We start from the raw sequence: 27,285 nt of genomic DNA, 5'->3' as shown, positions 1-27,285 counted from the left end.
GGAAACTGGATGTCAGCCTGCTGGGCAGGTGCTTCACAATCACCTTCCTGTGCAGTTTCAGAGGCAGTCCCCTGATAACAGCCAGGCTCTCCGCTGCTGCAGGGTTTAGGCAGGGGTGTAGCTGTAAATTCAGCCAAGAGAGCAGCACGCACTTGAGCTTGAGTACAGAAAGTAAAGATTGAAACCACATGGAAAAAAAAAAAGCCAAACAAACCAGGAAGCTTAATCTATTCCCACTAGAGCAGGGCCTGTCTTTTCTGACAGGTCTTTTTCTCCAGTAGGTTGATGTTTCAGCAGCAATGCTCTGTGCTCAACCAAATCATATCTCACAAGTCAAATCATCTTGTGTACATCAGATGGAAACAGACATTAGTGTGAACAGATCAGTGCAGTCCTCAGGACTCCCGATGCACAGATACCCCTTGTCTCCATGAGATTGCAATTGCAAGTCTATTTCTGCCAAATGGACTGTGAAAATCAATAGCCAACTCCATTTGCTAAATAACACTTGCAAAGACTTGGCTAAGGAGATTCGGACTTGGGTGGTTGGTGCAAAACCACCAGCAAGAGCTCTGTGGAACGTCTGACCCTTGCCACACGGTCACTAGCAGGCAGCTTTGGAAGACCAAAGTTGGTCTTGTTTCTTTTTTCTTTTTTGAAGGACATGAAAGTCATTGACTAAAGTCACCTGGAGTGCTGCATCCAGCCCTCAGCACAGGACATGGAGCTGATGGAGCAGGTCCAGAGGACGACCACAAAAATAATGAGGGGTTGGAATACCTCTGCTAGAAGAATAGGGTGAGGGAGCTGGGGGTGTTCAGCCTCGAGAAGTCAATTTCAGCAAAATCCCTGTTCTGCTCTTACAGTCAGGCCTGACATTCACCTACCGCTCCAGTGGAATTCCCCTTGCCAGGGTATTCCTTAAAAAACCCAAATAGAGGCATCTGTGAGGGCTTTTGTCACAAATTCTTTCTCAGTAGGCAATGAAGCAATACCGGCTGCATGAGCTGCTCCTTCATTGGGGGACTGGAATAAAGCTTCCAGCACAGAGGTGCTCAAATTAACGACTCAGTAACGAATGCAAGGCTGTTTTTGAGGTGTAGCAGGGTGGCAGGACAGCCTGGACAGGCTCTCTCAAACTCCCCATGAGGAAGGGATGGGGATGAACATTTCTGCAAGGCTGTTATCCTGACTGATGCTGCAAGACCAGAGGAATAGAGGGCAGGAAAAGTTAGCTGGGTACAACCTCGTTCCCGTGTGCTGGCTTTCCAGCCAAGCAAGAAAGTAATTTTGCAGAAATTCCAAGGAGTTTGATAAAGCAACAAAACACAAAAGCCACAGTTTAGTCTTAAGTGAAGGTGCAACTATTGTTTTTAATGCTGTGCACTGCACAATGGGGAAGAAGTGTGGGATGTCTGGCCAGGATCAGCAGGACCAGAGCAGAGATTGTCCACCTGTACTGGGCACTGGTGAGGCCACAGCTTGAATAATGGGTCCACTTTTGGACCCCTCATTCCAAGGACGCTGAGGGGCTGGAGCAGGTCCAGAGAAGGGCAGTGAAGCTGGTGAAGGGTCTGGAGAACAGGGTTGGGGAGGAGCTGAGGGACCTGGGGGTGTTTAATGTGGAGAAATGAGGTTGAGGGGAGATCTCATTTCTATCTACAGAGCCCTGAAAGGAGGCTGGGGTTGGTCTCTTCTCCCAAGGAACAAGCACAGGACAAGAGGAAACAGCCTCAAGCAGCACCAGGGGAGGTTCTGCACCCTAACGCTGCCCTCCGCTCGCTCCGGCAGCGATGCAAACCCCGGGGGTCTCCGCCCCGAGGAAGCCTTTTGCCTTCGCGTCAGGGCAGGCGGCGTTTCCCGGGGAGCCTTCCTCCCCCTCCTAGCGCTGGTGGCCCGGAAGGGAAGCCCTGTCCCTCCTCCTCCTCAGCCAGCTCCCAGGTGCCAGCAGCCATCTGCGTACCTCCCTCTCCGTGCCTCCCGCCGCTCCGCTCCATCTGTGGCGTGGCCGCGGGGCGGGCATAAGGCGAGATCTCCCCACCCCCACCCCGACCCAGCCCTGCCCGCCTCCCTCCCCCGCCCGGCCGGGGCACGGCCGCCGCTTCCTCCCGCTCCGCAGCCGTGCAGCCGCGGCCCTGACGTCGCTTCCTTCCAACATGGCGAGGGCAGGTTGGTGCTGCAGCCACCGCCACTGCTGCTGCTGCCGTCGCTGCCACCGCCACCGCTGCTGATGGAGGCGGCTGCCGGCCGAGTAGGGCTCGGGGACTGAGCGCGTCGCGGCCGCGGTCCGCGCACACAGGCAGCGGGGACAGGAAGAAGGAAGGAGAAAGCTTCATCCCCTCTCCCTCCCTCCGCCGCGGGGGTTGGCTGTCGCCGCCGCTCGGGCCCACCCCAGCCTCCCTTCGGGGGGAGCTGCCGAACGGGCGTCAGGGACGCCGCGGCCCTCCCTCTGTGGGAGTCCTTCTCCCGCGCGTGCCTCGGGCCCGGCCTCGCCGCCTGCCCCGGCCCCTCGCAGCCCTCCCCCGGCGGGAGCGGCCGGTGCCCTGCTCTGCCTTTCTCTCCCCACCCCTCCTCCTCCTCTCCTGGCTCGTGCCCATGTATGAAGGGAAGAAGACGAAGAACATGTTCCTGACCCGGGCCCTGGAGAAGATCCTGGCCGACAAGGAGGTGAAGAAGGCACATCACTCCCAGCTGCGCAAAGCCTGCGAGGTGGCCCTAGGTGAGGAGCGGGCAGGGGTGGCCGGCAGGGACTGCGCTGCGGCGGGCAGGGGTCGGGTGCGCGTCGGGGCTCCCTTCCTCCGTTGCCTGGTTTGGTTTGTGTTACGCGGAGGGAGCGGCGGAGAAGGCGCTCTGAGGCTTCCCTGTGCTAAGAGGGAGCTGCCCGGCGGGGAAGGGCTGGGGGAGGTGGGGCTGCGACGCAGGTGTGCGGTGAGGCCGCTTTAGTTGTGCGAGACTCGGGTGGGTGCGCAGAGGCCGCGGCCTGCGGCGAGCTTGTTGCGGGGCCTCCGGCCAGCGGCTGTGCCCCCAGCCCGGGGGGAGTGGTGCTGCGCCCCCGACCGAGAGCGGCCCCCGCCGCGCACTGACAGCGGCGGGGAGGGCGCTGCGGCGCCCGCCGGGCTCTCTCCTCCTCCTCCTCCTCCTCCTCCTGCCGCTCGCAGGATGAATAGGCAGAGCCGGAGGAGCTGAGTGGAGCTGACCTGGAAGCAGACGGCCGGCGGGGAGGGAGCAGGTGACAGGCAGTGGTGCGGGGGGAGGACGCGGGGGTGCCGGAACGCGAGAGACAATGACAGCGGCTGGAGCTGGGAGCCCTTGCAGTCGGGACGCTGTCCTGAGGGAGGAGGGATAGGGTGGGCCAGGAGGGGTTGGACTCGACGATCTGAGAGGTCTCTGCTGTGTGCCGGGGAGAGCCTGAGCCGTGTGGCTGCTGATGGCGAAGGGAGCTTCCTCCCTGCTCGGCAGGGCTGCTGCAGTCCCGGGAGGTGCGGGAGTTTGCTTGGGGCTGGGCAGGCGGCTGGGGCTGTGGTCCGGCTGTCAAAATCCCCTCCCGAAGTTTCATTGCATGCAGATGCAGTGACAGGCAGCAAAAAGGTGTCCCTGCTTATGGCAGAGGGGTTGGAACTGGATGATCTTCCAGGTCCTTTCCAACCCAAACCATTCTATGAGCCTATGAAAAAGGAGAACTTGGGCTTTACAGTTGTGGTGTGATGAGCAGTGGCAGGGCTAGAACCGATGTGACAAAATACTGACGTGTTTACTTCTGGAGAAGGGCCTGCTTTAATTAAATAACACACGGATGGGCTCTGTCCCTCCCAGTCTTGTGCAATTGCTGCTGGGGTTGGAGATAGTATCTTGGTTTTGTACAGTAATGATGCCTGTTTACATTGATTCATCTGAGGAGATATTAAACTGAAACTTGCTTGATTTGGAAAATGATTATCAAGTAGTTTCAACTTGTTCTTTTGTCATCCTATTTATCTTCTATAGTAATTTCAATTTAAAAAAAACCCACAACTTTGTTTTCTTTGTGAAAGGCCTTGGCAGTTGGAGGGGGAGAAGTGGCAGTGGTTCAACTATTTATTTATTTCTTAATAATTCAGATTGGAAAAGTGTTTTCCTGCATTGCTCATTTCTCACTGAAGTTGTGGGTGATAATCTGATGCCTGAGGCAGGTGGGATTAACCTGCCACCCCTTTGGTCTTTTTGTTAACTTTATTCTGTGTACTCCAGAGAGAAATGAAAGAGCGCTTTACATTGTTAGTGTAAGACAACCTGCTCTTGAAGTACCTCAGAAACAAGTGTTATTCCTGTGCAGTAGGTAAACAAAACTCTGGGTTTTATCTTGAGATTGACAAGCAGGCTTTTAAGAGTTGTTCAGAATATCCATTTGGCATTTTTAATCCTGATGTATTTTTGTACAAACCTGTGCTGCTGCATTCCTTGAAGATTATGCTTCATCTATTTCTGATTTGTGAGTTCTGAAGGAGAAAACCCCCACAACATCTCTGTTCTGTTGCTGTGGCAGGCTGACCTGTGGACAGATGAGCTCCTTCTACTATGACCATTTTCCTGGGCTATTAGAAGATAAGAAAGCAAATTGTGGCCCAAGTATTACAATTTGAGTGATAGATGCTCTTTGGTGTTTTGCTCACATCCTAAATCTAATGATTCACCAGACTGTGGCTTGATGAAAAGCTGACTCCTCACTTCAGTGTCCTTTTCCATGTTCCATTGTCCTTTCTGAAAGCCATTCTGTGCATGTAAAAAGTCACCTTTCTTTCTCTTTTCACCTAGTGAAATAGAACCATAGAATGGTTTGGGTTGGAAGGGACCTCCAAAGGTCATCCAGTCCAACCCCCCTGCAGTCAGCAGGGACATCCTCTGCTAGAGCAGGTTGCTCACAGCCTTGTTGAGCCTGACCTTGAGTATATCCAGAGGTGGGCCCTCAACTCCTTTCCTGGGCAACCTGTTGCAGTGTTCCAGCAGCCTCCTGGTGCAGAACTTGTTTCTCACATCCAATCTCAATCTGCTCTGCTCTCATTTCAAACCATTGCCTCTCATCCTGTCCCTGCAGGCCTTTGGGAAGAGTCCCTCTGCAGCCTTCTTGTAGCCCCTTCAGGTACTGGAAGGCTGCTCTAAGGTCTTTCAGGAGCCTTCTCTTCTCCAGGCTGAACACTCCCAGCTCCCTCAGCCTGTCCTTGTAGAAGAGGTGCTCCAGCCCCATGATCATCTTGGTGACCTCCTCCGGGCCAGATCCATCAGGTCTGTGTCATAAACACAGCTAATTTAGACCTCTGTATTGTTTACTTGCATAGCAGCTGCTCTTAATCTAGGTAGGGAATGAGTTTACCTTCAAAGTGGTTTGCTTGCAGAGACTTTCAGGAAGCAAGCTGACAGCAGGTTAAGATTTAGAGGTTCCCTTCCTAGTTGCTTCCTTGCACTGCTCTTTCTGTTGTGGTTTTCAGCTGCATTACAGTATAGGAAGCTTTACAGTAAATACTCTGCATTATATATGGTCCATAGAATGTCTTGGAGGGGGTTGGAATTCCTCAGCTGAATATAAAGTTTCTAATAGACTGAAGAAAAACTGTTAGTGCTTTGTGCCAGAATCCGGGGTGTGCCTGGAAGGTGCTTTGTAGAAGGACCAAGCAGAGCAAAGCAGAATTCCCTGCTGGTATAAAGGCTGCTAGTTCAGCTGCAGATCAGCTGCTCTTTGAAACAAGAACAGCAAACACTTTAAAAGGACACAGACATTTTCCTGGTAAGTACTTGAAAGCAAAGTGTGCATGCACTGCTTGGAATTCTGGAAGAGGGCTGAAACTGTGACTTAAAAGGTTCTTCAGTGCTCCTTGGGCAAGTCTGCCATGCAGAGGTCCTGCTGGATGAGGTAGCTCTCAGGCAAGTGGGAAGAAATTCACTACAAAAATGGCAGGATTCTGGAATGGATTGTCCAGAGAGGCTGTGGATGTCCCCTCTCTGGAGTTGTTCAAAGCCAGGTTGGATGAGGCTTCGAGCAACTTGGGCTAGTTGAGAGGTGTCTCTGCCCATGGCAGGGGATTGGATTAGATGATCTCTAAGGTCTCTTCCAGCCTAAGCCATTCTATGCAGTCACCACTTGTGCTGCCATTCCACACAGATGTAAGATGATGAAGCAGCAGGATATCACTCAGCACTGAACCTTGGTTTTTCTGAAAACAGGTACCATTGGCAGCAGGACTCACCTCAGAGTGATTGACCTATAGCTGCCTACACAGACTTGGAAATGGCCTGGCAAAGTCTCACCAGGTAAAAATGCATTTTGAGGAGCAGTGTTGTGTTAGTCCTCTGGAGTCATTTTGCTGGAGAAGTGTTGGATGAGCTAAATTTGTCTTTTGGAGAATGCTGTTCTCAGCAGACTGCTGTCCATCCTTCATCAAAATTAGTTGTCATTTAGAAGCTAAAGCCCAGGATTTTTGGAGTCTCCTCTATGCTGAATAAGGAGAGATGGGCACTGTGGCACTGTCTGTTGTCTGCATGTGCTATAGGCAGCTATTTTCACTGTATAAAGGTCACTAGTGTACGTACAGAAGTTCTTTTCTGCTTGTAATTGTTCTTATGAAACTGATTTTGAAGGAAGCCAGCAGGATGAATGGAGGCTTTTTGCTGGTACAAACAAAGATGTTTATGTATTTAATAAAAAGTAGTCCTTAAAAGTTGTAGCTGCCCTTCCCTGCTCTCGCTTTGCCAAGCTTGTGTTTACCTGCCAGGCTTACAGGGTGGTTGAGGTCTCATCTACATCCTCAAAGATGAAAACTTGGCTTGGTAAACGTGATGTTGGTTGGCTCCATAAACTGCTATCCAGGTTGCTTTCTGAATTTGAGGTGCAAAGTAGCATTTCTGTTGGATTTGTGGGGCTCATTCAGGAGAAGTTGTGCATAGTGGGAGGAGCTCTTGTGTTGAATGTGTGTAGAATGGCGGTGCTGAGGAGCTTTAATCTCCCTTGAGAAAAGCAGTGGTTGGCAGGGGGCACATAAAAACTTGTAGAGAATGGGGTGGATTGTGCTTGGGTTGAAAAGACTTTAATGGAGAATGAGTATTAAATATTTGCTTTTTTGTCTTGGTGGGAAAAAAAAGATACTTGTTTTAGGTGGAACTTTGACTTTATCCTGGAACACAGCCTCAGTTCAAGCCCTTGATGTTTCAAAAGTGTTAACATTGATTTTTTTACTATCTTCTAAAATGTAATTTTGAGGTTTAGGTTGGACATGAGGAACAATTTCTTCCCCAAAAGGGTTGTCAAAGCCTAGCCCGGGATGCCCAGCGCAGAGGTGGAGTCCCCATCCCTGGAGGGGTTTCAAATCTGTGAAGATATGGTGCAGAGGGCCATGGTTTGGTAGTGACCTGGCAGTGCTGGTTAAAGGTTGGACTCCTTGATCTTAATGGACTGCAGGGGGTGTTAAATAAAAATCCCTCTTCTGAGGGAGAGGGTGGTGAGGCTTGTTAGAATGTGCTTCCCATTTGAAGTGTAAGTGTAAAAGAGCTGCTAAAAACAGGCCTGTCCAGTCCCCAGAGCTGGAAATACCTGGCAGAACTCCCTTATTGATTTCTAATCAGTGTCTTAGGACACTGAGAAAATTGGAAGGGACTGGGAAACATCTGCTGCTGCACCAACGTGATCAGGAGGATGGACAGGGTGACCTGGTAGGAAAAGGCTTCATTAAGATTTCATTTGAATTGATAAATATTGGCAGATTTAGTTATGTTTTGGGTTCTTTTTTTGTCCTGTTTTTCATGTTGGTTCTTTCCACTCTATCCATGGCATTAGGTTTTAGGTATTCCTCTTGGTGTTGGAGATTTTGTTTGGCGGTTTCTGGGTTTGGTTTATAGATATGGTGCTGAGGGACATGGCTGAGTGGTGACCTGGCAGTGCTGGGTTAGCTGTTGGAGTTGGTGAGCACACAAGGCTCTTCCAACCAAGATGATTCTGTGATTCTATGATTTTGTTTATTATTTAGTATGAAGTTTCACATTTCAGTTTTCACTGTGGCTGTGTTAGTAGATGATGAGGTTTTAGCTGGGGAGCAGGAGCTCTTAACTTGAAGTGTTGAGGAGTCTGGGCTCTTGGTATGAGCCTAGAATCACAGAATGGGTTGGGTTGGAAGGGACCTTAAAGATCATCCAGTTCCAACCCCCTGCCATGGGCAGGGACACCTCCCACCAGCCAGGTTGCTCAAGACCTCATCCAGCCTGGCCCTGAACACCTCCAGGGGGGGACAGCTTTGAAGCTTGTGGAGGACATGTGGAGGTTCTGTTGACTCTGTGCCTGACACAACTCCCAGTGTAGTGTTCCCTGTTCAGCAGAGTGTGGGTTTTCTTGTCACTGAGATGTGTTGGAAGAGCAGCACAAATTAGAGAATGAAAAAAACACAGCTCAAGAACCACAATTAAATCTGTTGCTTCTGCTCAGGCACAGGGAGGCAGCCAGTGGGCTGAGGTTATTCGCTGATGCTGGAGATCTCCCTGTCACTCATCCTTCTAAAACAGTTTTGGCATTCAAGCAGAAGTTGTTTCAGAGATGTCTTACATCTGGCTGTGCTTTTCAGGAGCTTGCAGAAGGCAGAGTCACACTGGGTGCTTCCTCCTAAGCTGCACATAGGAGAGTTTTATGCTGGAAATTCCTTTCTCTTGAATAAAAACCCTGATTTTGAGGGGACTGTCTGTGAAGCACCCTGAAATTTTCAAATCTGTAAATGAATTAGAAGTAGTGTGGCCCTAGTTTGGTTTCATTGGCAGCTCCCCATCCAATTTCCATTTCAAACCTGGTGCAAACTCGCACAGAACTGTACTTGTAGTGCAGGGGAGAAGCACAAACTGATGGCAGTGTCCTCTGAGATGAGGATGGATTTTGCAGTATGCAGAGCCTGCCAGGGTCTGAGTGTATGCAGGGGGCAGGGTGGCTCTGTTGTGTGGAGCCAGGGGTGCAGCAGCTGGCAGAAAATCCCAGGGTTTCCTTCTGCAGCTCAGGAAAGCTGGAAGTGCAGAGTCTCAATTCACCTTGCTTCGTTTGGCTGGTGGCCTGGGACATCTGCAGGAATGCTGTGCTGGAGCCGGTGAGAAAGGGGATGGGGGTAAATCAACCTCTGCTTTCATTCTCCTGAAATGCAACCAGAGCTTTGTAGCTGCTGTAAGGAAGGTTGCTAACCTGGGACAGCTGCATTTGCATCAGAGTTGGGGAGCTGGCTGCAGGCTGCCTAAGTCCCTGAGAGGTGTGATTAACATTTTCTTCACCTGCAGTGAAATGAGACACTGAGATGTTTTCCACTTGTGATTTAAGACATGACGCTTTATTTTGTGTGATTATGTGTGCATAATTAGGCATATAAATAGATCTTGAATGCTCAGGAATCTTGTTCTGAGAAATGTACAGAAAAATGTTCTTACTTGAAATTCTCTAATGCTGTGCTGGTTAGGGGTGTTCAGAGCAGCCTTAGCTTTGGGTCTTAGCTGCATAAGAGGAGGAGACAAGCTTGATGTTCATCCTTGGGTCTTGCATTGTGTTCTTAAGCCCAAGACAAAATTCTGTGAATTATTAATGCTGCCTTTACAGGGAAGGTTCAAAGATCACTTGGGCTGTTCTTTCCTTGATCATCTCCTTTCCCATGAAAGCAGAGACTGCTGTTCCTGCTTGGTTCCTCTCCAGGCCTTTCAATGATGAGCTTGAGGCAGGTGGCATGGCACTGAAATGTTTCTTCCCTTTACTCTTTGGGTGGTTGTTTCTTTTAAGCTTTTTTGTAGGAGTTCACTTCAGTCCCATCCCTCACCCCACCCTCCAAACCAAACATCCCCTGCCAAAGCTGCTCTCTGCAACTGGACCAGAGGGAGGGCTGGCCAGGGTGAAATACCCTCACAAGGAGAGGAAGGGTTTTACATCTGTTCTTTAAAGAACAATGAAGTGTAATTTTGAGGATGTCTTACAACCAGCTTGAAGACTCTTCTGCTATATATTGTCCGTGTCTATAAAAGTTCAAGGCTGTGTGTAACGTTGTGGAAATTAACCTCTGTGAAGCTCGTGCCTGTGGCAGTCCCTGCACCAACAATTCACATCCAAGTTAGTTAAAGCTTTCTGACTGACCTCTGTACAGGTAAGGATGGCCAAGATACTGTTAGATAGCAATGACTTCAAAGTACTGCTACTAATAGCACTAATCAGATGTAACCTGGTAGAGGTTTGCTGAGCCCTGGCTGGTGCTGGTAGAGCTTTGCACTGATCACAAATAGATTGCCTAGGAACAGCCACAGAGTTAGGTGCTGGCTTCTGAAATTCCATTATTTGATAACAACAACTAGTTTAGATGTAAATATCCTTGATTTGAAAAGTTCTTTGACTAACTGTTGTAGTTTATAACAGCATTTATGTACTCGTGTCCTAAAATGCTCTTAAAGAACATGTAGAGGGGCAGGCTCAGGACAGCAGGAAGCTAACTGCTGGTAATAAGGACTGTGTGGATGTGTCTAATAGGTATGGAACCAGTTGTGTGGTCACTGCAAGTGCACTTTTTCATAGTCGTTCATGATGAACTCATGGGTCCATGAGATACTGATTGGAACACTGACATTCTCTGGATCCTAAGGTAGGGGGCATGGCACGTGGGGACATGGTTTAGTGACTGTGGTGGTCATAGGCTGACAGTTGGACTCATTGACCTTGGTGGTTTTTTCCAACCCAAGCAATCCTGTGGTTCTCTAAAGCTTTGGTAAGCACTGGTGGAAGGAGCACTTCGCTTTACCTGTGCAACAAGGGTGGGGTTAACACAGTGGTGCAGTGGTGACTGCTTGAAGTAGGACTTGTCTGCTGATCAGCATCTGAGGAGAGAGAGCTGTCATGTGAGGAGCTGTCTTTCAGAATATTTCTTTAGGATGCCAATAGAAGATAGGAGACAGAAAAGTTTCCTTGTATGACTGCTGCATAGGTGCTGTGCTGAGGGCAGCCTCTCTGCAGCTCTCAGAGCACTGCAACACTCACATCCTTGTGTCCATTCAAACATCTGCCAGAGCTGCTTCCTATGGCAGAATCTAATGCAGAGATGGGGACTTCAAGCAGCAGTGTGATGGCTTTGAGAACTTTGGAAGATCAGGACTTGTGAGCATAAGGGCTTCTGATTTCAAGCTGGAGTTTTCTCTTACAAATGCAAATTGTGGTTTAGAAGTTACAAAGTTGAGGTGGTTCTAAGGGGCATACCCTAGGTATCCAAACAATCATCAGCCCACACCTTTCTGTTGCCAAATTGTTTTCTATGTCCAGTGCAGCTTGATGAGCTGTACAGACAGTCATAAAGTTGTAGTCCCCTGGCTATACCCTTATCTCTGGTGGTTTTCTTGTGATTCAGAGCTGCAGCAAGAGGGAAGGGGCACAAGGCTTTCTTAATTAGAAAGTTACCAGTAGCTACCAGTGACCTTTAAAGGTTTAGTGTTTGAAATGGGTGAGAGTCTTGTGGTGTCATGTGGCTTTGCTTCTTGGGTTGTTTTATTTTATCCCTACTTGCAGATTGCTTTTAAAGTTAACTGTGGTGAGCAGGCTACTTACTGGGAAAGGTTGGGGTAGGTTTGGTTGTTTCTTAAGGTATCCTGAACTCATAAGGGAGTAAAGTTTAATTTCCAGTTAAACTGAATTACTTTTTAACCTGTCCAATTACAAAAAAAGGACAAAAAAAAACCAAAACAACCAAACCAAACCCAACCAATTATAAGCAGAGATCTACAGCAGGTCAAAAACAAAATGTGGATTTTGCCATATTACAGAAGGGTCTTTTAATTTTATTCCCGTTGTGCTTAGAACTTTCCTTGTCCTTGGTGGTCTCTAGTCTCTGACAGTTTGCAGTACAAGTTGCTTGGCAGAAATGAGCACTGGAAATCTTAGAGCAAATGATTGTTCCTGCTGTCAGGATGGGAATGGAAAAGCATGAAGGTGCTCTCTTTGCAGGATGTGGGAAGAGTTACTGCTCACACAGCTCACTCAGTCCTAACTCTAGATTGTATTTTTAAAAATACCACTCCAGCAGTCAAAATAAACATCTGCTGTGAGCTAAATATGGCCTGGAACAGTCATTGTTACGTGCTTGGATAGGATTGGTTTCCATGGGGCTGTTCTGTATCTGTATCACCACCTATTGAACATACCACCTGCTTCTGCCCATGGAGGGGGCAGCAGGGGGAGAATTGCTTTGCTTAGCTGGAGCAGAGGGAGTGTGGGGCTGCTGAGCTGGAGCAGTGTGGAACTTGAGTGACTCCCCTGTATGTAACAGCAGTTTGTGGTGGCTGGTGGTACTTCATGAAGCATGGGGTTAGGGTGCATCACCATTGCTGTGCACGTGTGCTTGCTGCTGGCAAAGCAAGCTTGCAAGGAGAAATGAGGCTGATGGAAGGGTTGTGTTACACAGCCAAGTGCTCCCGGGGAGGTGGGCTGTGGGAGACGTGGACGTGTGGCTTTTGTTCCTGCTGTCAAACGATGCAGAAACAAGGCTGAGGAACATAATGACAGTCTTGTTCTGCAGCAGCAGCCTGTCCCTGCCAGAAGGAACACAAAGCAGTAGTAAAACATTTATTGCAGTCTTCAGTTGTCACCAACCAAGCAAATGAGCGAGTGGAATGTAGTAGAAAATAACAGAGATGGCCAAAACGGTTTGATCAAGGGGTGACCCAAGTCAAATGTGTGCTTGCCTGTATGTGAGTCCCAGAAGCCTTCCACAATGGTCAGCTGAAACGCTGGTGGCTTTGTAATGAGGATGCTGCCTTGACGGGCCAGGAATGAGGAGCTATAATCTGTGGAAGTCTTAATTCCGTAGCATTAATTATAACATTAAGTATAAATGTTTGCTGTGCTGTTCTTCACAGCAAGCTGAGTCATGCTCAGTAAAGAAATCAGCTGTGCTGACAGGTGACACTCAGTGAAGGTGCACTGAGCAGCTCTTGAGTCCTGCTCCAGCACCACCCAGGAGTTGGTTTAAGATGTAGCCAGAAAAAAAAAAAGCCCAGTTTGAAGTTAATCCAAAGTTTCTATCAGCTTGTTAGGATCAGGAGGTTCTGAAGGGTCTCTAATCTGAAATTAGTGAAGTGTTTGATAATCATGGGCTCTGAGTAAGGCTTTCAGCCATAGGGAGGGGGAGGAAAGTTGGAGTTGTGAATAATTCCATGGAAGTCCTGATTCCTTTGGCAAAAAGACAAATTGGCAAATGATGGAGGAGAACCAGAGGGAAGCTGCCTCACCACCTCATAATGAGCTCAGGTACTTGATGTGGAGCTCTGCTCTCTTGCTCCATCCCAGAGAGACAAGGGCCTTAGGCATGATGCACTGGAGGTCAGCAATGATGATTGAAAGCGTGGAATATCTTCCAGAAAAGATCCAGCTGAGTGTGCCACTTGCAGATGGATGGCAAAGGAAGTTTGTGAGCTCCTAAGTGGCATAGACATGAAGAGAGAAGAACAATTGAGTGCAATTGCTCGTGATGCAGAGCCGGATATCCTGTGAGGAGCTCAGCTCATTCCAGGGGAAGCAAGAGGATTCTCTGCTGCAGCTTGCAGTGACATTGATCCCAGAAGTTGTAGTTAACAGTGATGAAAGGTGAGTTTGGCAAGAGTTGTCAAACCTGCAGGAGCAGCCCCAGTGCAGCAGCAATGTAAAGCCACAGCTGCTGTAGGAGGGCCTGCTGCAGCGTTCTTGCCCTGCTTTTCTCCTCTGCAGTTACTGAGACATATGCTGTTGGCTGCTGCTGGAGCAAAATGCAGGCTGGGTTCAAGGGTTTCAGAAAAAAAATATCAGTCCTTGGCCTTTTTGTCCAGCCTGGGGTTTTAGGTTTGATTTCTGAGTTTGTTCCTTGCTTCTCCAAGTTTACCTGAACTTTACTGTGAGTTCTGGGGTAGGGCTTCTCGGGTCTTCAAGTTCTAGATTGGATCTGGGCTGTTACAATCACATTGTTATGGAGATGTTGTGTGTGCACATGCAGGTATAGAAAAACCCTCACGTTTTTGAGAGCTGCAGTCTTAAATGTCTACCTTCTGTTATCAATCCAAAATTGCTCTGTTGTATTCAGTGGCCAAAAAGGGAAAAATACAAACACCTGGGTGCAAATTAATTTCTCCAAACAGCAGCAGAACTGAGGATGCTTTTGACCCCTCTAAATTTCTGAGGGCAGCATGTGAAGCTGCTGTGTCAAAGGAAGAGTTATTGGTGATTCATCACCTCTGGAACTGGGCAGACACATTGCACAATCTCTGAGAGCAGAGCTGCTGGGAGAAGTGGCTGCAGAGCTGCTGGGAGAGTGGTTGCAGACCTGCTCTTGCATGCAGGGCAAGCTGCAGCACTGTTGACTGATGCACTCACTCCAGTGAACCAGGGAGTGCTTGAGGAAATGGATAGTGAGGAGAGGGCTGGAGGAACTGCGTCCCTCCTCAATGCATGCTGCTGGGAATTCTGTCTGCCCTGATGTTTTTCACTCTGCTTTCTGGTTGCTGAATATGTTGAGAAGCTCACGTGTTCCATCTGCTGAGTCAGGGGCATGCTGGAGGGGCACTCCGGGTGTCCTGAATGAAGGAGCCCAGAGGAACTGGAGGTGTTCCATGTTGTTTGACATCATTCAATCTTCTCATCCTTAGCTTCCCCTCCCTATCCATTTGAAATTGAATTCATAGATTCCCAACCCTTCCTGGTGCAGTTTCAGGTGCTTCCAGGAACTTCAGCCAGGGAGGGATGTGAATCCAAAGCCTCCCTTCTGTAAAGCATAGCACTAATTAGAATCCTTGGTTCACAGAATTTGTCCCCTGGTAATTAGTTTGTTTTTACCTTGTCATGGGTTGCATAGATGGCAGCCATGACTTTGGGCAAGCATATATGAAAAGTGTATTCCTGAGGCAGAGAAGCTGCTTTGGATTTGGTCTTATGTTGGTCTCCACAGGCTTGCAGTGGTTTTTCAGTGCAGCATGTTGGTATTTTTGTGAGGCAGCTGCTAAGCCTCTTGTTGTGTGCTGCTGATCTCTATACTCTGCACCCCTGAACTCAGTTGGTGAAATTGCTTTTTCTCCAAATTACAGTTATTGTGCCCTGGCTGACTGCAGCATAGCCTTTGATCAGACTCTTCTGGGGGTCTGTCTTAATTTAGTGTTTTATCCTCTTGCATTCTTCTGCAGAGAAACAAAAGCCCTCCCTCAGCACCCATTTTCATGTTTCTATGTTGAATGGAATTTTCTGTTCTCTCTGTGATAATGAACACTCCATAGCTCCCCAGCTGTAACAGGAATGCTAACAAAGTAGTTCTGTTTTACTTGATCTTATGGCATATTTAGGTAAGCAGAGAGAAAGATGTCCTGAAGGAGAAGATCTGTTTCAGATATAGGGGTTGTTGGGATAGGAACCAAGGGAATAATCCAGTCCTAACCAAATTTCCTCTGGGAATCAGAGACACCCTGCAGTGTAATTAAGGTTTAAAGCATCCTTTCAATCGGATTAATGGAGCAAACAGTGAATTAGTTGGAGCTTGATCAGCATCATGGACTAGTTAAGAGTGTTGTCCACAGCACCTGCTTGGCCCGTTTTGACCTTGGTGTGCTCAGCTGTCATTACAGGAGAGACTCTGTCATACAGAGAGAATTACATTGCAGGTGAGCTGAGATGGTTATTGGGTGTTAAGGGAGAAGAATCTGGAAACCAGTTTGGTTTTGCTCCTCGTAGAAGCTCTTTCCACTTTAGAACACTGCATGAGCAGTCTGAACCTTGGGTCCAGTCCAACCCCTTGCTAAAGCAGGGCACCCACAGCAGCTTGCACAGGAGCACAATGGCCACGGGGAGGGGGTTGGAAGCTCTCCAGAGAAGGAGACTCTACAACCTCTCTGGGCAGCCTGCTCCAGGGCTCCAGCACCCTCACACCAAAGAAGTTTGTCAGGGATTGCCTTTTCTCGTTAATCTGTGTTAGTGTTGTGGCTCAGCTGGCTTCAGCAGGTTGTTTATCTAGCAAGAGAGTCGTTAGCTACCTCTGCTATCATCTGTTTTTCTCTGCTCACACTTGTTGGACTCCTGTGTGCTTCCTGCTGGCTGTGGCTGGTACATGACCGTGAAATTGTGCTGTGATTAACTTGTGTGTTGGCCTGCAGAGCAGCAGGAGCAATCAGACAGCAAAGGAAATCAGGATTGCTGTGTTCTCAGGGGTAGAAGGAAAGTTTGTCTTCTCTCTGCCTCCTTCCTGTCATGTGCTCGTCTGCCATTTACAACACTTTGGTCTCCTAAAATCATTTGTCAGCCTTTGTCTTATTTAACAAAGGTTTGAAATTGCAGACTTTGTTTCCCAGCCTGATGCAGTGCTGCTCAGAACAGTAGTACCATTGGAGTGACACTTGGTGAAGCTCTTCCCTTGGAGCTGTGCTGTGCTTCCCTCACTGACAGAAGATCCCTCTCTGATGTGAGCTGTCGTGACTGAGCCTGAAGACAATTCCCTGTAGGATTTTAAGGAGTAGTGATAATTGGTTAGAGCATCAGCAGCACAATGAGGGCTTTGAGCGGCTCTGCCTGGGCTTTGTGATTGATTTGGTAACCTTTGCAAGCTTACAAAGCAGAGACTAAACCCAGAGATGATCTGACACAGCAGGAAGAAAACAGCAGGCTGAGTTTGGTAACATTCTCTTAGCTCAGGAGCTAAAGGAGTCAGGGCTGAGCAAAGCAAACGTCAGAGCATCCTGAGGAGGAGAGTTCCTGGGTGTGAGTGCAGAGGTGGGAGGCAGAATAATGAAAGGTGTGAAGATGCTGGGAGGGAGGAAGAGCTGCTGCTTCCTGTTGGTCAGGAGTTTGTGTTCAAGCAGGTCAATGGATGAAGCATCATAACCTGGTAGGGAGCAGACTTCCCTTTGCTGACTGCCAGACTTGTGGCTGTTACCTGCTGAGGAGTATTGGACACCTGGAATATGGGATTTATGTTCCTGCTTTGTATGGCCCTGCAACCAGTGCAGGGGAAGAGTAGCAGCTCTTACAAAGCTGCTTATAAATTTGTATTTTCTGCTTCAAGCCAGTCCTGGTTTGCCTAAATAGTTCTGCTTTCTGATTATTTACCGTTAATCTTGGGGGTGTGGTTGTGATAGCATTGCCATAACTCTGCCTTTGTTTCTTCTTGCAGAGGAAATCAAGGCTGAAACAGAAAAACAGAGGTAAGTGGTGGCTCATTCTGATGGGTGCTGGGGCTCTCACCTTCCTAGTCTGTGTGCATACTTAATCTGCACTGGGGGACAGCTGGGCTCTCTCTGAAGAGCATTTTTCACTGTCTTTTTAAGGTTGGTGGCATTTGGAAAGGTGCTAAAAGTGCTGCTGCAGTGACTGGCTGTGAGGGTGCAAGGCACAGACTCTGGGAGAAAGGCAGAAAATAGCTCAGAGAGCTGGCTGGTGCCTGGCCAGGGAGGGTGGAAATAGGGATCCAGGTCAGGAAAGGTGTTGGCCAGAGAGGGGGGGAAAATGGGGCTCAAGGTCAGGAAAGGTCATTGTGCTCACCTTCAGAGAAAGGGCTCCCTCCTCATGTTGATGTTCTTGCTATTTCGTTCTTACCGCTGTGGTGGTGCCGGGTGTGTGATCACCTGTAGTGCTCTAATGCTGTCATTCTCTCCAGTCCCCCTCATGGAGAAGCAAAGCCTGGTTCCAGCACTCTTCCACCTGTGAAGTCCAAGAGCAGCTTCATTGAAGCAGACAAATACTTCCTCCCGTTTGAGCTGGCCTGCCAGTCCAAGTGCCCCCGCATCGTCAGCACATCTCTAGACTGTTTACAGGTCTGTATCAGGAGCCCCCTGCCCACCCCAAACCCTGCTGCTCTGCAGGGGGGTGCCAGTGAAGCCACTGGCTTTCTGCTGTTTCGCTTTGTTGCACACACAACAGCTCAAATCCCTTCCTCACAGCAGGTAAGGGTTGGAAGGGACTTCCAGAGATCCCCTAGGCCAACCATGTTTGTGTCTGTATAGCCACAGCTCTGTGCTTGGATCAGGTTGGTTAGGTCAATGCACAGCAGCATGTTTTCATCTCTGATATTTCAGGTTTGTGTCTCTGTGCTGAGCTGGCACAACAGGTCCAGCATTATTAAATGCATTTGCTGCTAGTTGTCATCTTGGTGAGCTGCTGGAACAGGTTGTCCAGAGAAGTTGTGGAGGCTTCAGCCCTTGCAGTGGTCAAAGCCAGGCTGGATGAGGCCTTGAGCAACCTGGACTGGTGGGAGGTGTCCCTGCCCACGGCAAGGGGGTTGGAACTGGATGATCCTGAAGGTCCTTTTCCAGCTCAACCTGTTCTATGAATCTATGAACACTTCAAACCAGAAGAGTGCAGCTTAAGCACAGAGCATTTGCTGCTGCTCTGTCTGCTTGTGTGCTGACTCCATTGGAAGCCTGGTGTGATGTGAGCTACTTTTGAGAGTCCTGTTTGGTTTAAAATGCTCTGAACTGATACAGAAAAGCTTTAATGTTAAGCTTGCTGACAAACTTTGTATTGAATACAGTGAAAACTGAATAAATCTGGAAGGCAGTTAAAAAAAAATCCTGGCTGAGAATTGGGGTAGAATGTCCTGGTTTAATTATTCTGTGCAAGTTAGAGCTACAGAGTGAATTTATTTATTATAATGAAAAGCTGGCTTATTTTTGAAGCCTTTTTTTATGTGCTTGGGTTTTTTTTTCTTTTTCCACAGAAACTTATAGCATATGGACACTTGACAGGGAATGCTCCAGACAGCACAGCTCCAGGCAAAAAATTAATTGATAGAATTATTGAGACAATATGTGGCTGCTTTCAAGGCCCTCAGACAGACGAAGGGGTTCAGCTACAGATAATAAAGGTAATGCAGTTCATGCTCCAGTACTTCCAGTGTGACAGCAGCAGGACACTGGTGTTTGGTAATGTAATGGTGATTCTGCACTGTTTTCTGGCTCTTGTTTGAGCTGGGCACTTGTTTTATGCTTCTTTCCCTGCTCTCTCCTACTGCTTTTTGGGTGAATTCCTGGCTGTGACCTCAAGTTTTGTGCACAGACCACTGGGTGAAATTTCATTCACAGCAGCTGAGTGGAGCTTTATAATTGTGAGGAATTACTGTCAAATAATCCTGCACTCCCAGTAGGGAAGATGGCAATTAAGCAGCAGATTTTGCAATCCAGTTTGGAATTACTTGATGAAATGCAATTAGACCTGGCAGTCAGCTGTTACCATGGCACTTCTCTGCTGCTGGGTCACACTCCTGCTTGAAGGAGGTCTGAGGCTTCTTTCCATAGCTTGTGTAAGGGTTGTAAAAATCAGTGTTTCTGGGGTGAACTGTAGCAGCTTTCTGATTGCACCCATTAATGATGGGTGTTTATTACAGGGAATTACTGTGCCAACTGATAGAAGTTAAGCACCAAGGGGAAATGACACCCAGTGGGCTCTGGGTGGCTGCGAGGGTGAGTGGTGCAAGGCAGCTGCAGCTAGCTGTGAGGGATGGGGTGCTGGTTGTCTGCTGTGGCTGTGTTTGTAGCCTGGGGTGTTGGGTGTCTTGCAGACCCTTGTATCCTTCCAAAGAGGGCAGTTTGTTCTCCTGCTCCTTTTCATAGCCCACACCTGCCTTTCCCATGCCCCTCCACTCCTCCAGCAGGTGGTTGTTAGATGTGGGGTTATGCTGCTGTTGGGTTATTTTGCCCAGGCACTGAAGACATCTTTTACCTTGTAGAGGGAAGCTCTTGTTGATTTGATGATCACAGCACTCTCAGTGACAGAAATCATTCTGTCTCCCTCTTCCTGTAATCCCTTCTCTCCCCAATGCTCTTGGTCCTCCCTGCCTGAAGGCCTAGTGACTAAAGAAAGATTCTCTGGAAGGACCTGAAGTGTAATGAGGTGCTTAGTGTTTGCTCAGAGGTTTCCTTCCATGCCAAAGGAGCAGCCAAGGGGAGGAGCAGAGTCAAGCAGGTATTCTTTCTTTAATCATCTCTCCTTAGCTCTGGCTGAAGAGAGTGGATGAAAACAAATGAGCTAAGTGTGACCAGAAGGAGCAGGAACTCAGATGCAAAAAGCCTGGAGCAGCAAATCTTTGCCATGATGGAAAAGAGCAACTTAATGTTGTGATTCCATAGTCAGTAGCTCGCTGTTCTGATCTCTGCAGAGGCATTTTTCTGTCCAGGCTTTGCTCCCAGCTCTTGTCCTGCCATGGCACCTTCTGATACTCTGAATCACCTGAAATCACTTCTGAAAGAAATACTGGTACCAACCCCCAACACCAGGAAAGCACCTGGCTGGGGGAAGGTGGTTTTGTGCTCAGCTGTGCTCATGTGTTGCCATTGAAGCAACACAGGTGGCTTCATGCCCTAGAGCTGCTGTGAGGTGAGCAGTAAGTGCAGGGCTGGGAGGAAGGAAGAGCTTTTGTTCTTCCACCTCTCAAGGACCTGCAATGTTGCTGTGTAGCTGGTTGGGATTTTTGTGTGATCCTGCTGGGCTGTGGTAGTAGAGCAAGAGATGGCATTGAGAGGTGAAGCAAGCATGAGTCATAGTCTGAGGATGCTTCTGAATCAAACTGAACATGAGTGAAGTTAGCGAAAGATCAAAGTTTAAAATGCTCCTCAGCTTGCCAGCAAGGTTAGGAACCAGTGAGGTTTGCTGAGTCTAGTGCCTGAGAGGCAAAGAAACCCAAAGAAGTGGCTGTAGGACCTCTGCAGCCAAGTGGAGGTTTTTAGCTGGTAGGTACCTGCAAGGGCATGCCCTGCAGGCAGGACTGATTCCTCAGCCAGCAAGGGAGTTGTGGCTGTTCAGGGAATTTGCATTACTGTGTGGAGGAGATCTGGCTCTGTATCTGCATAAACATTTCTGTGCCTCCACAAACCCTTATCAGGAGGTGTGAAAAGAACTGAGCTCTGGTAGTCACAAGAAGCATGGGGGAGAAACTTGGGCAATTCAGGCTGCTGAGGCAATTAGTACAGCACAGAGTCAGTCTCACCTTTTCTCTGCCTGGAGGATTGGTCTCCTGATATTAAAAGGTGAGGAAAAAACCTCTATAAGTCTTTACTGAACTGAGAAGGAAGCTGAAATTGGAGTTTGAAATGTTAAATTTGGGTGATTAAGAATTTAATAAGGGGACAGAAGGTGACACAAAGAAGTAACTTTATGAATGACACAGATGGAACAAAAGAGGAGGAGACTGGATCCCCTGAAGCTTTTTAGTATCATCCTGAATGCTAGGCAGCAAGAGACCTTCTCTTCCAAGTGAGAAATGGTGAGTGGTGCTTCAACTGATGGATTGTGTGGGGCTCTCTGTTACTTTCTGGAGCTGGGAGAAAGAAATCTCATCTAAATCTGGGTACTGACTGACTGCACAGGGTCTGGACAGGAGTGTTTGGGGGAAACCAGCTGCCTGTTTGTGCCTGGGCTCTGCTTGCCTGGCTGCACTCCAGGAGTTGTTGATTCTGTCTTTTCTCAGCCAGCACAGGCAAAGTTCTTCAAGGTCAGTTCAGTGACAGGACTTAGGCAGCTTCCTGCACTTTTCCAGGCTTACTTGCCTGTTCCTGTGTAGAGAAGCAGAGAGTAGCTTAAAGAGAAAGGAAGAGGAGTTTCTGCAGAGGGCAGCTACCCAAAGAGGGATCAGGAGGGGTAGTTGTCCCACTTCCAACTGCCTAATATTACACTTCTTGTTCTTCACCTTTACACTTACTTGTGAAACACCTTTGGGACCCTTTAGATTGTTTTCCAGACTGTAACAGCTGCTCTGTTGATCATCTTTTGTGCCTAGGAAATTCTAGGATGCCTCTTATTAACTACAAGTCTGATAACTCAGTTACTATCTCTCATGTGCTATGAAACATGAATTTCTTTGGTACTTTGATTAAAACCACTAAATGTTACTGCTGTGTGTGATGTTCTGATGCAGCTGCATGGGAAAACTTAATGAAACTTTAATTCCAGGTAATGTACTTTGTATTTTCAAGAGAACCCAATTCTGGTATTTATTCATTTGCAAACTGATTGGCAAGAAAGGTTTTGGCAGATCCAGAATGCCTCTGTGTGTGTGTTTGTTTGTTCAGGCTTTGCTCACTGCAGTAACATCTCAGCACATAGAAATCCACGAAGGGACTGTGCTGCAGGCTGTAAGGACATGTTACAACATCTACCTGGCAAGCAAAAATCTCATCAACCAAACCACAGCCAAGGCCACGTTGACACAAATGCTGAATGTCATTTTTGCACGGATGGAGAATCAAGCAGTGAGTATCTCTACACAAAACCCAGCCTTGAAGTCAAACCAGCTTTTGTCATCAGTAAAGCTTTGGGGCTTTTCTAGCTCCTGAGAAAGTTTTTGTTGAAAAAAGATCCCAAGGTAAATCTGGTCTCTTACATTGGAGCTTTTGTGCTTTGCACTCTGAAATGGGTGTAAAATGTGGTGTAGGGGATTTAAACTTCTTGTAGTGGCCTCTCTGTATTTAGTGGGTGTTTCTGTTGTCATACTGTCAGGAGTTGCCCCTCTGCCTGTCTGTGTCAGTGTTGTGGTGTGCTGCAAACAAAATAAACAATCCAAACAAACCCCAAATGCCAGAAGGAACTCACTGAGCTGGAATTGGAAAGGAGCTATCTGCTCAGACCTGTAGCACCCCAAAAGAGGCAGCAAAAAAAGCTTTAAGTGGAGTAGTGAAAGGACTGAGATCATATGAGCCAAAATAACAGCCAGGAAAAATACAAAACTTCAAACCCTGGGTCTGCAGGGCCAGAAAACCTCAGGGCATCACCTGAAAGGACTCCTTGCTCTGGCTTGACTTTAGTGACTGGTGGTGTAATCCATTAGTCAAGTTGCAGAATTCTTCCCTCTCTGGGAATTCCAGCTCCAGAAGCACAGAGCTGAACCAGCCTTTGTCTTACAGCTTTAAGTGTGATGGTTTCTTCCTGAGGATCTTCTGCAGTGTTTTGGAAGTGCTGCTCTTTTCAGTTTGAACTCCTGGCTGTGGTTTTCCCCAGCAGTTTCCTATTAGTTTGGGGGTTTTTGGTCTTTCTCTTGGTACCACCTGCTTGTAGGATAACAGAACTTGTAAGGTCTCCAGTGATTACTCTTTGTGAGAGCTTTCAAGTGATGTTTCTCCATGGTGTCCTTGTCACATCTCCTGGCTGAACTCCTTTGCAGGGCCTGTACTGTGTAGTTCAGTCATTCCTCTTCACTGAAGGTGTGGTTAACTACAGTGCAGATTATCCTGTGAGAGAGGAATGATGTGCAGGGATACTAAGGTTTGCTGAACTATTGGAGCCCTAGGAAGGCCCTGAGCAGGGCCAGCAGCTGCCCTCTGTATGAACTAATGCATGCTTACAGCCCCCTGAGTCATTCAGCTGGTGAAATTCTTAGGTGATTGCAATGTTTTTGTAGCTTCAGGAAGCCAAACAGATGGAAAAGGAGAGGCACAGACAGCAACACCATCTACAGCAGTCTCCAGTAAGCCATCATGAGCCTGAGTCACCTCAGCTGAGACACATCCCAGCACAGCCTGACCAGCTGTCCAAGGAACACGAGAGCGAGCTCGAGCACAGCACAAACGATGTGGACAAGACCCTGCAGGAGGATCTGGAGGCAGAAAATGGATCTGATATTTCCAGTGCTGAGAATGAGCAGACTGAAGCTGACCAAGCCACAGCAGCAGACAGTAATCAGTGTCTATTTCTGGGGAAGGGAGGGAGGGAGGGAGAGGGGCTGCAAAAAGAAGGGCTGGAGGATTGTCTGTTGCTGCCCTCTCCCCACTGTGGAACCAGGCAGATATTTTCAGGTGGCTGACTAATGCAGAGTGTCTTTTGTCCTCGTCACCCCTGGGAGGCTTCAGCACTGGAAGCCTTTAGCCCATTGCTCTGTAGTCACTGTAGCAGATTGCTCTTTGTGCCTCTGTGATGCTATGAAAGTTTTTGAGAACAACCTCTCAAACTCAGGACATTTACAGGCATTAAACACTGACAAAACCCAAACTTGCTGTGTCTCAGTGGCTCAGGGCTATGCATTAATTGCCATCTATAGGCTAAACACTCCAGGGCTTTTATTCTGCAGATACTGTTTCCAGGGCATTCAAAGATGCCTTTTTTTAACACAGGCTCTCCTATTCATAGATCTGGAATTGAGTTTTTCAATGCAATTAAAGCATCTCCCGTATTTCTGAGTTTCTCACTAACACTTGTTTGGGTTTCTGTTTTCTTTCTAAAGCTCTTTCTAAAGCTGATGGAGGAGCATATGATGGAGACAGCAACGAGTGTGAGGAGAAGGCACAAGAAATTGTAGAGAGCATTGTGCAGGAAATGGTGAACATAGTGGTTGGAGGTACTCTGGCACTCTCTGTCTGATTGCATTCTGCATCCTGACATCATTTGGTTTTTAGCAATTCACCCCAGCAGAGCAAGGACATGGAGCTGCTGGAGCAGGTCCAGAGGAGGCCACGAAGATGCTCAGAGGGCTGGAAAACCTCCCCTGTGGGGACAAGCTGAGAGAGTTGGGGTTGTTGAGCCTGGAGAAGAGAAGGCTCCAGGGAGACCTTAGAGCAGCCTTCCAGTAACTGAAGGGGCTCCAGGAGAGCTGGGGAGGGAATTTTGACAAGGGCTTGGTATGACAGAGTGAGGCGGGGGAATGCATTGAAGCTTGAGGAGGGGAGATTGAGACTGGAGATTAGGAAAAAGTTCTTTCTAGTGAGGGTGGTGAGAGACTGGGACTGGCTGCCCAGGGAGGCTGTGGATGCCTCTTCCCTGGAGGTGTTCAAGCCCAGGCTGGATGAGGCCTTGAGCAAGCTGGGCTGGTGGGAGGTGTCCCTGCCCATGGCAGGAGTTGGAACTGGATGAGCTTTCAGGTCCCTTCCAAGCCAACTCATTCTGTGGTTCCACGAATATTTAACAAAAAATGTCCTTATTTACATGCTGAAGGAAGCAGCCTTCTGTCTGACCTGAGCTGTGCCTTATTTAGCAGCAGAATGGCCAGGACTGAGACATGAATTCACACTGTGTTGGAGATGAGTGTTCTGTTCATAACACAGATTCTTGGGTTGGTTTTTGTTCTGGTTTGTCTCCAGATGAACTCTCCCCTAACAGAGTGTGCTGCTGGCAAGTGTACATCAAAGCAGTGACTTCTTTTCCCCCTCAATACATCTTGGAAACTTGGTAGAATAAAGAAGCTGGAAATATAAAATGATGTCATTTTTTAATGGTGGTTTTCATTGGTGGGAATTCAGAGCGCTTGGCATTTTTTAGTTCCGTAGTGCCATGTAACTGCTGCCTTCAATGCTCTGCTGCACTTTGCTTAGGATTGGTCTAGCATGTCAAGGGGAGATTTGAAAGCTCTTCTGAGTTTGCCTTCTGCTGTAACATTTGTCTGTCATTTTGGGTCTTTGTCTGGCAGACGTGGAGGGCACTGCTGACAGTGCAGGTGGTGATGGCACCATGTTAGAGGATGGCAGTGACAGTGAGAACATCCAGGCCAATGGAATTCCAGGGACTCCAATCTCTGTGGCTTACACACCATCCTTACCTGATGACAGGCTTTCTGTCTCTTCCAACGATACTCAGGTACAGCTGAACATTCACAAGCACTGAGGAAAGGGCTGTCACTGCTCATGTTTGCATGGAGAAGGCTCCAGGGAGACCTTAGAGCAGCCTTTCAGTACCTGAAGGGGGCTGCAGGAGAGCTGGGGAGGGACTTTAGACAGGGGCTTGGAGTAACAGGATGAGGGGGAATGGATTGAATCTTGAGAAAGGCAGATTTAGACTGGAGATCAGGAAGAAATTCTTGACAGGGTGGGGAGACACTGGAATAGGTTGCCCAGGGAGGCTGTGGATGCCCCTTCCCTGGAGGTGTTTAAGACCAGGTTGGATGTACCATAGAATTTGTACCAAATATCTCCTGCCACTGTTGGCACTCTGTTAAAATGTCAGCTTGGGTGGTTTTTAAGCTGCTTATTGACTGGACATGGCTGAAGGCAGTCCACTGCAAGTTTCCTTCCTTAAACCTGCCCCACCTGGTTTGGTTACACCCTTTAGTTTTTTCCTGAGGTGGCAGCTTGGCTTTGTGCTTTTTAACTAGACTGTAGAATATTTTGGTTTGGTTTGGTCTTGAGACCATAGAGCTGCAGTGACCTGGTTGTATTTGTATAATTGTTAACTTCTTGTTGCTAGGAGGTGGGGATTGCCCTACACAACCTGCTAATGCAAAATGGAATACTGAAATATGTTAACTTCTTTAGGAATCTGGAAATTCTTCAGGACCTACTCCTGGTGCTAAGTTTTCCCACATTTTACAAAAGGATGCCTTCCTTGTATTCAGGTCACTGTGTAAACTCTCCATGAAGCCCCTGTCAGATGGACCACCAGATCCAAAGTGAGTAGAACTAAGAGCTACCACAATGAATCTTTTTGAATTGAAGATGAATTATTTCAGTATTTGTGAGGGAACTGTTATTGAAACAATCATGGGAGGGTAAAAAGAACCTGGAGACTGCAGAGCACTTTGTCTTTCCATGCATGTTGTGTGTTAAATGAAAGTCACTGCTGCTACCCAGCTACCTGTTCAGAAGCTTCTTACCATCTCTGCTGCCTCTAAGTACAGCATCTTCTTGGTGATGCTTTTCAGAAGGGCTTGTAAAGACTTTCAGGTATTTTGGGGCTGGCTAATGCAGCTTTGCTGCTAATAACCTCAGTTCCTAACTGCTGCTCTTTATTCCCCACCACTTCTCACATTTCTTGCTCACTGCACATCCACTCCATGTACCCAACTCTACTTTGTCTCCATACAAGCTTCTCACATGGAGCTGCCCCTGGTTATAACATTTTACCCAGGGAGGTGGTGGAAGCCTCATCCCTGGAGGCTTTTAAGGCCAGGCTGGATGTGGCTCTGGGCAGCCTGATCTAGTGTGAGGTGTCCCTGTCCATGGCAAGGGGGTTGGAACTGGATGATCCTTGAGGTCCCTTCCAACCCTGACAATTCTCTGATTCTATGATCAGTTCCTGATGGTGTTTCATTCTTTTGCAAACTTGGGACACTTTTGACAACCTCCTTAGTCAAAACGAGTGATTTAAAGACAAAGTCTTTTTTTGGCTGGTTTGGAAGTCTTCTGCTCTCACTGAAGGCACCAAACTTTCAGTTTGGCTTTGAGAGTTTGGTTGTATTCAAATCAAAACCTTCTCCTCTAGATGGTTGCCAGTATTAGTTGGGAGTGTTGGCAAAGAACTCTGCTTTCCTGCTCTTGCATAGCATTTTTGTGTATCTTCTTTAGGACATTAGGAACAGCTAACTGGTATTCATTTTCCAGAGGGGTGCTGTTTTGTTCCTAAGACACTGAAACTGTAGT

General features: G+C 47.9%; 1 protein-coding gene across 1 annotated transcript in view; it reads left to right on the top strand.

Moving 5' to 3' along the window:
• Positions 1 to 2,595: 2,595 nt before the first annotated feature.
• The window catches only part of ARFGEF1 (ADP ribosylation factor guanine nucleotide exchange factor 1), a 49,616-nt gene continuing 24,926 nt past the window's right edge, over positions 2,596 to 27,285 (top strand). Inside the window, exons 1-9 of the mRNA XM_054394653.1 lie at positions 2,596 to 2,719; positions 17,130 to 17,160; positions 17,613 to 17,769; positions 18,672 to 18,818; positions 22,018 to 22,197; positions 23,343 to 23,616; positions 24,162 to 24,275; positions 25,341 to 25,507; positions 26,182 to 26,315. Coding sequence (XP_054250628.1) covers positions 2,596 to 2,719; positions 17,130 to 17,160; positions 17,613 to 17,769; positions 18,672 to 18,818; positions 22,018 to 22,197; positions 23,343 to 23,616; positions 24,162 to 24,275; positions 25,341 to 25,507; positions 26,182 to 26,315 — 1,328 coding nt within the window. The remainder of the gene's footprint in view (positions 2,720 to 17,129; positions 17,161 to 17,612; positions 17,770 to 18,671; positions 18,819 to 22,017; positions 22,198 to 23,342; positions 23,617 to 24,161; positions 24,276 to 25,340; positions 25,508 to 26,181; positions 26,316 to 27,285) is intronic.

The sequence above is a fragment of the Indicator indicator genome, chromosome 31 (genome assembly GCF_027791375.1).
Source record: "Indicator indicator isolate 239-I01 chromosome 31, UM_Iind_1.1, whole genome shotgun sequence".
Taxonomy (NCBI): domain Eukaryota; kingdom Metazoa; phylum Chordata; class Aves; order Piciformes; family Indicatoridae; genus Indicator; species Indicator indicator.
Note: the sequence above shows the minus strand (reverse complement) of the source record. Positions and strands in the feature narration are given on the sequence as shown.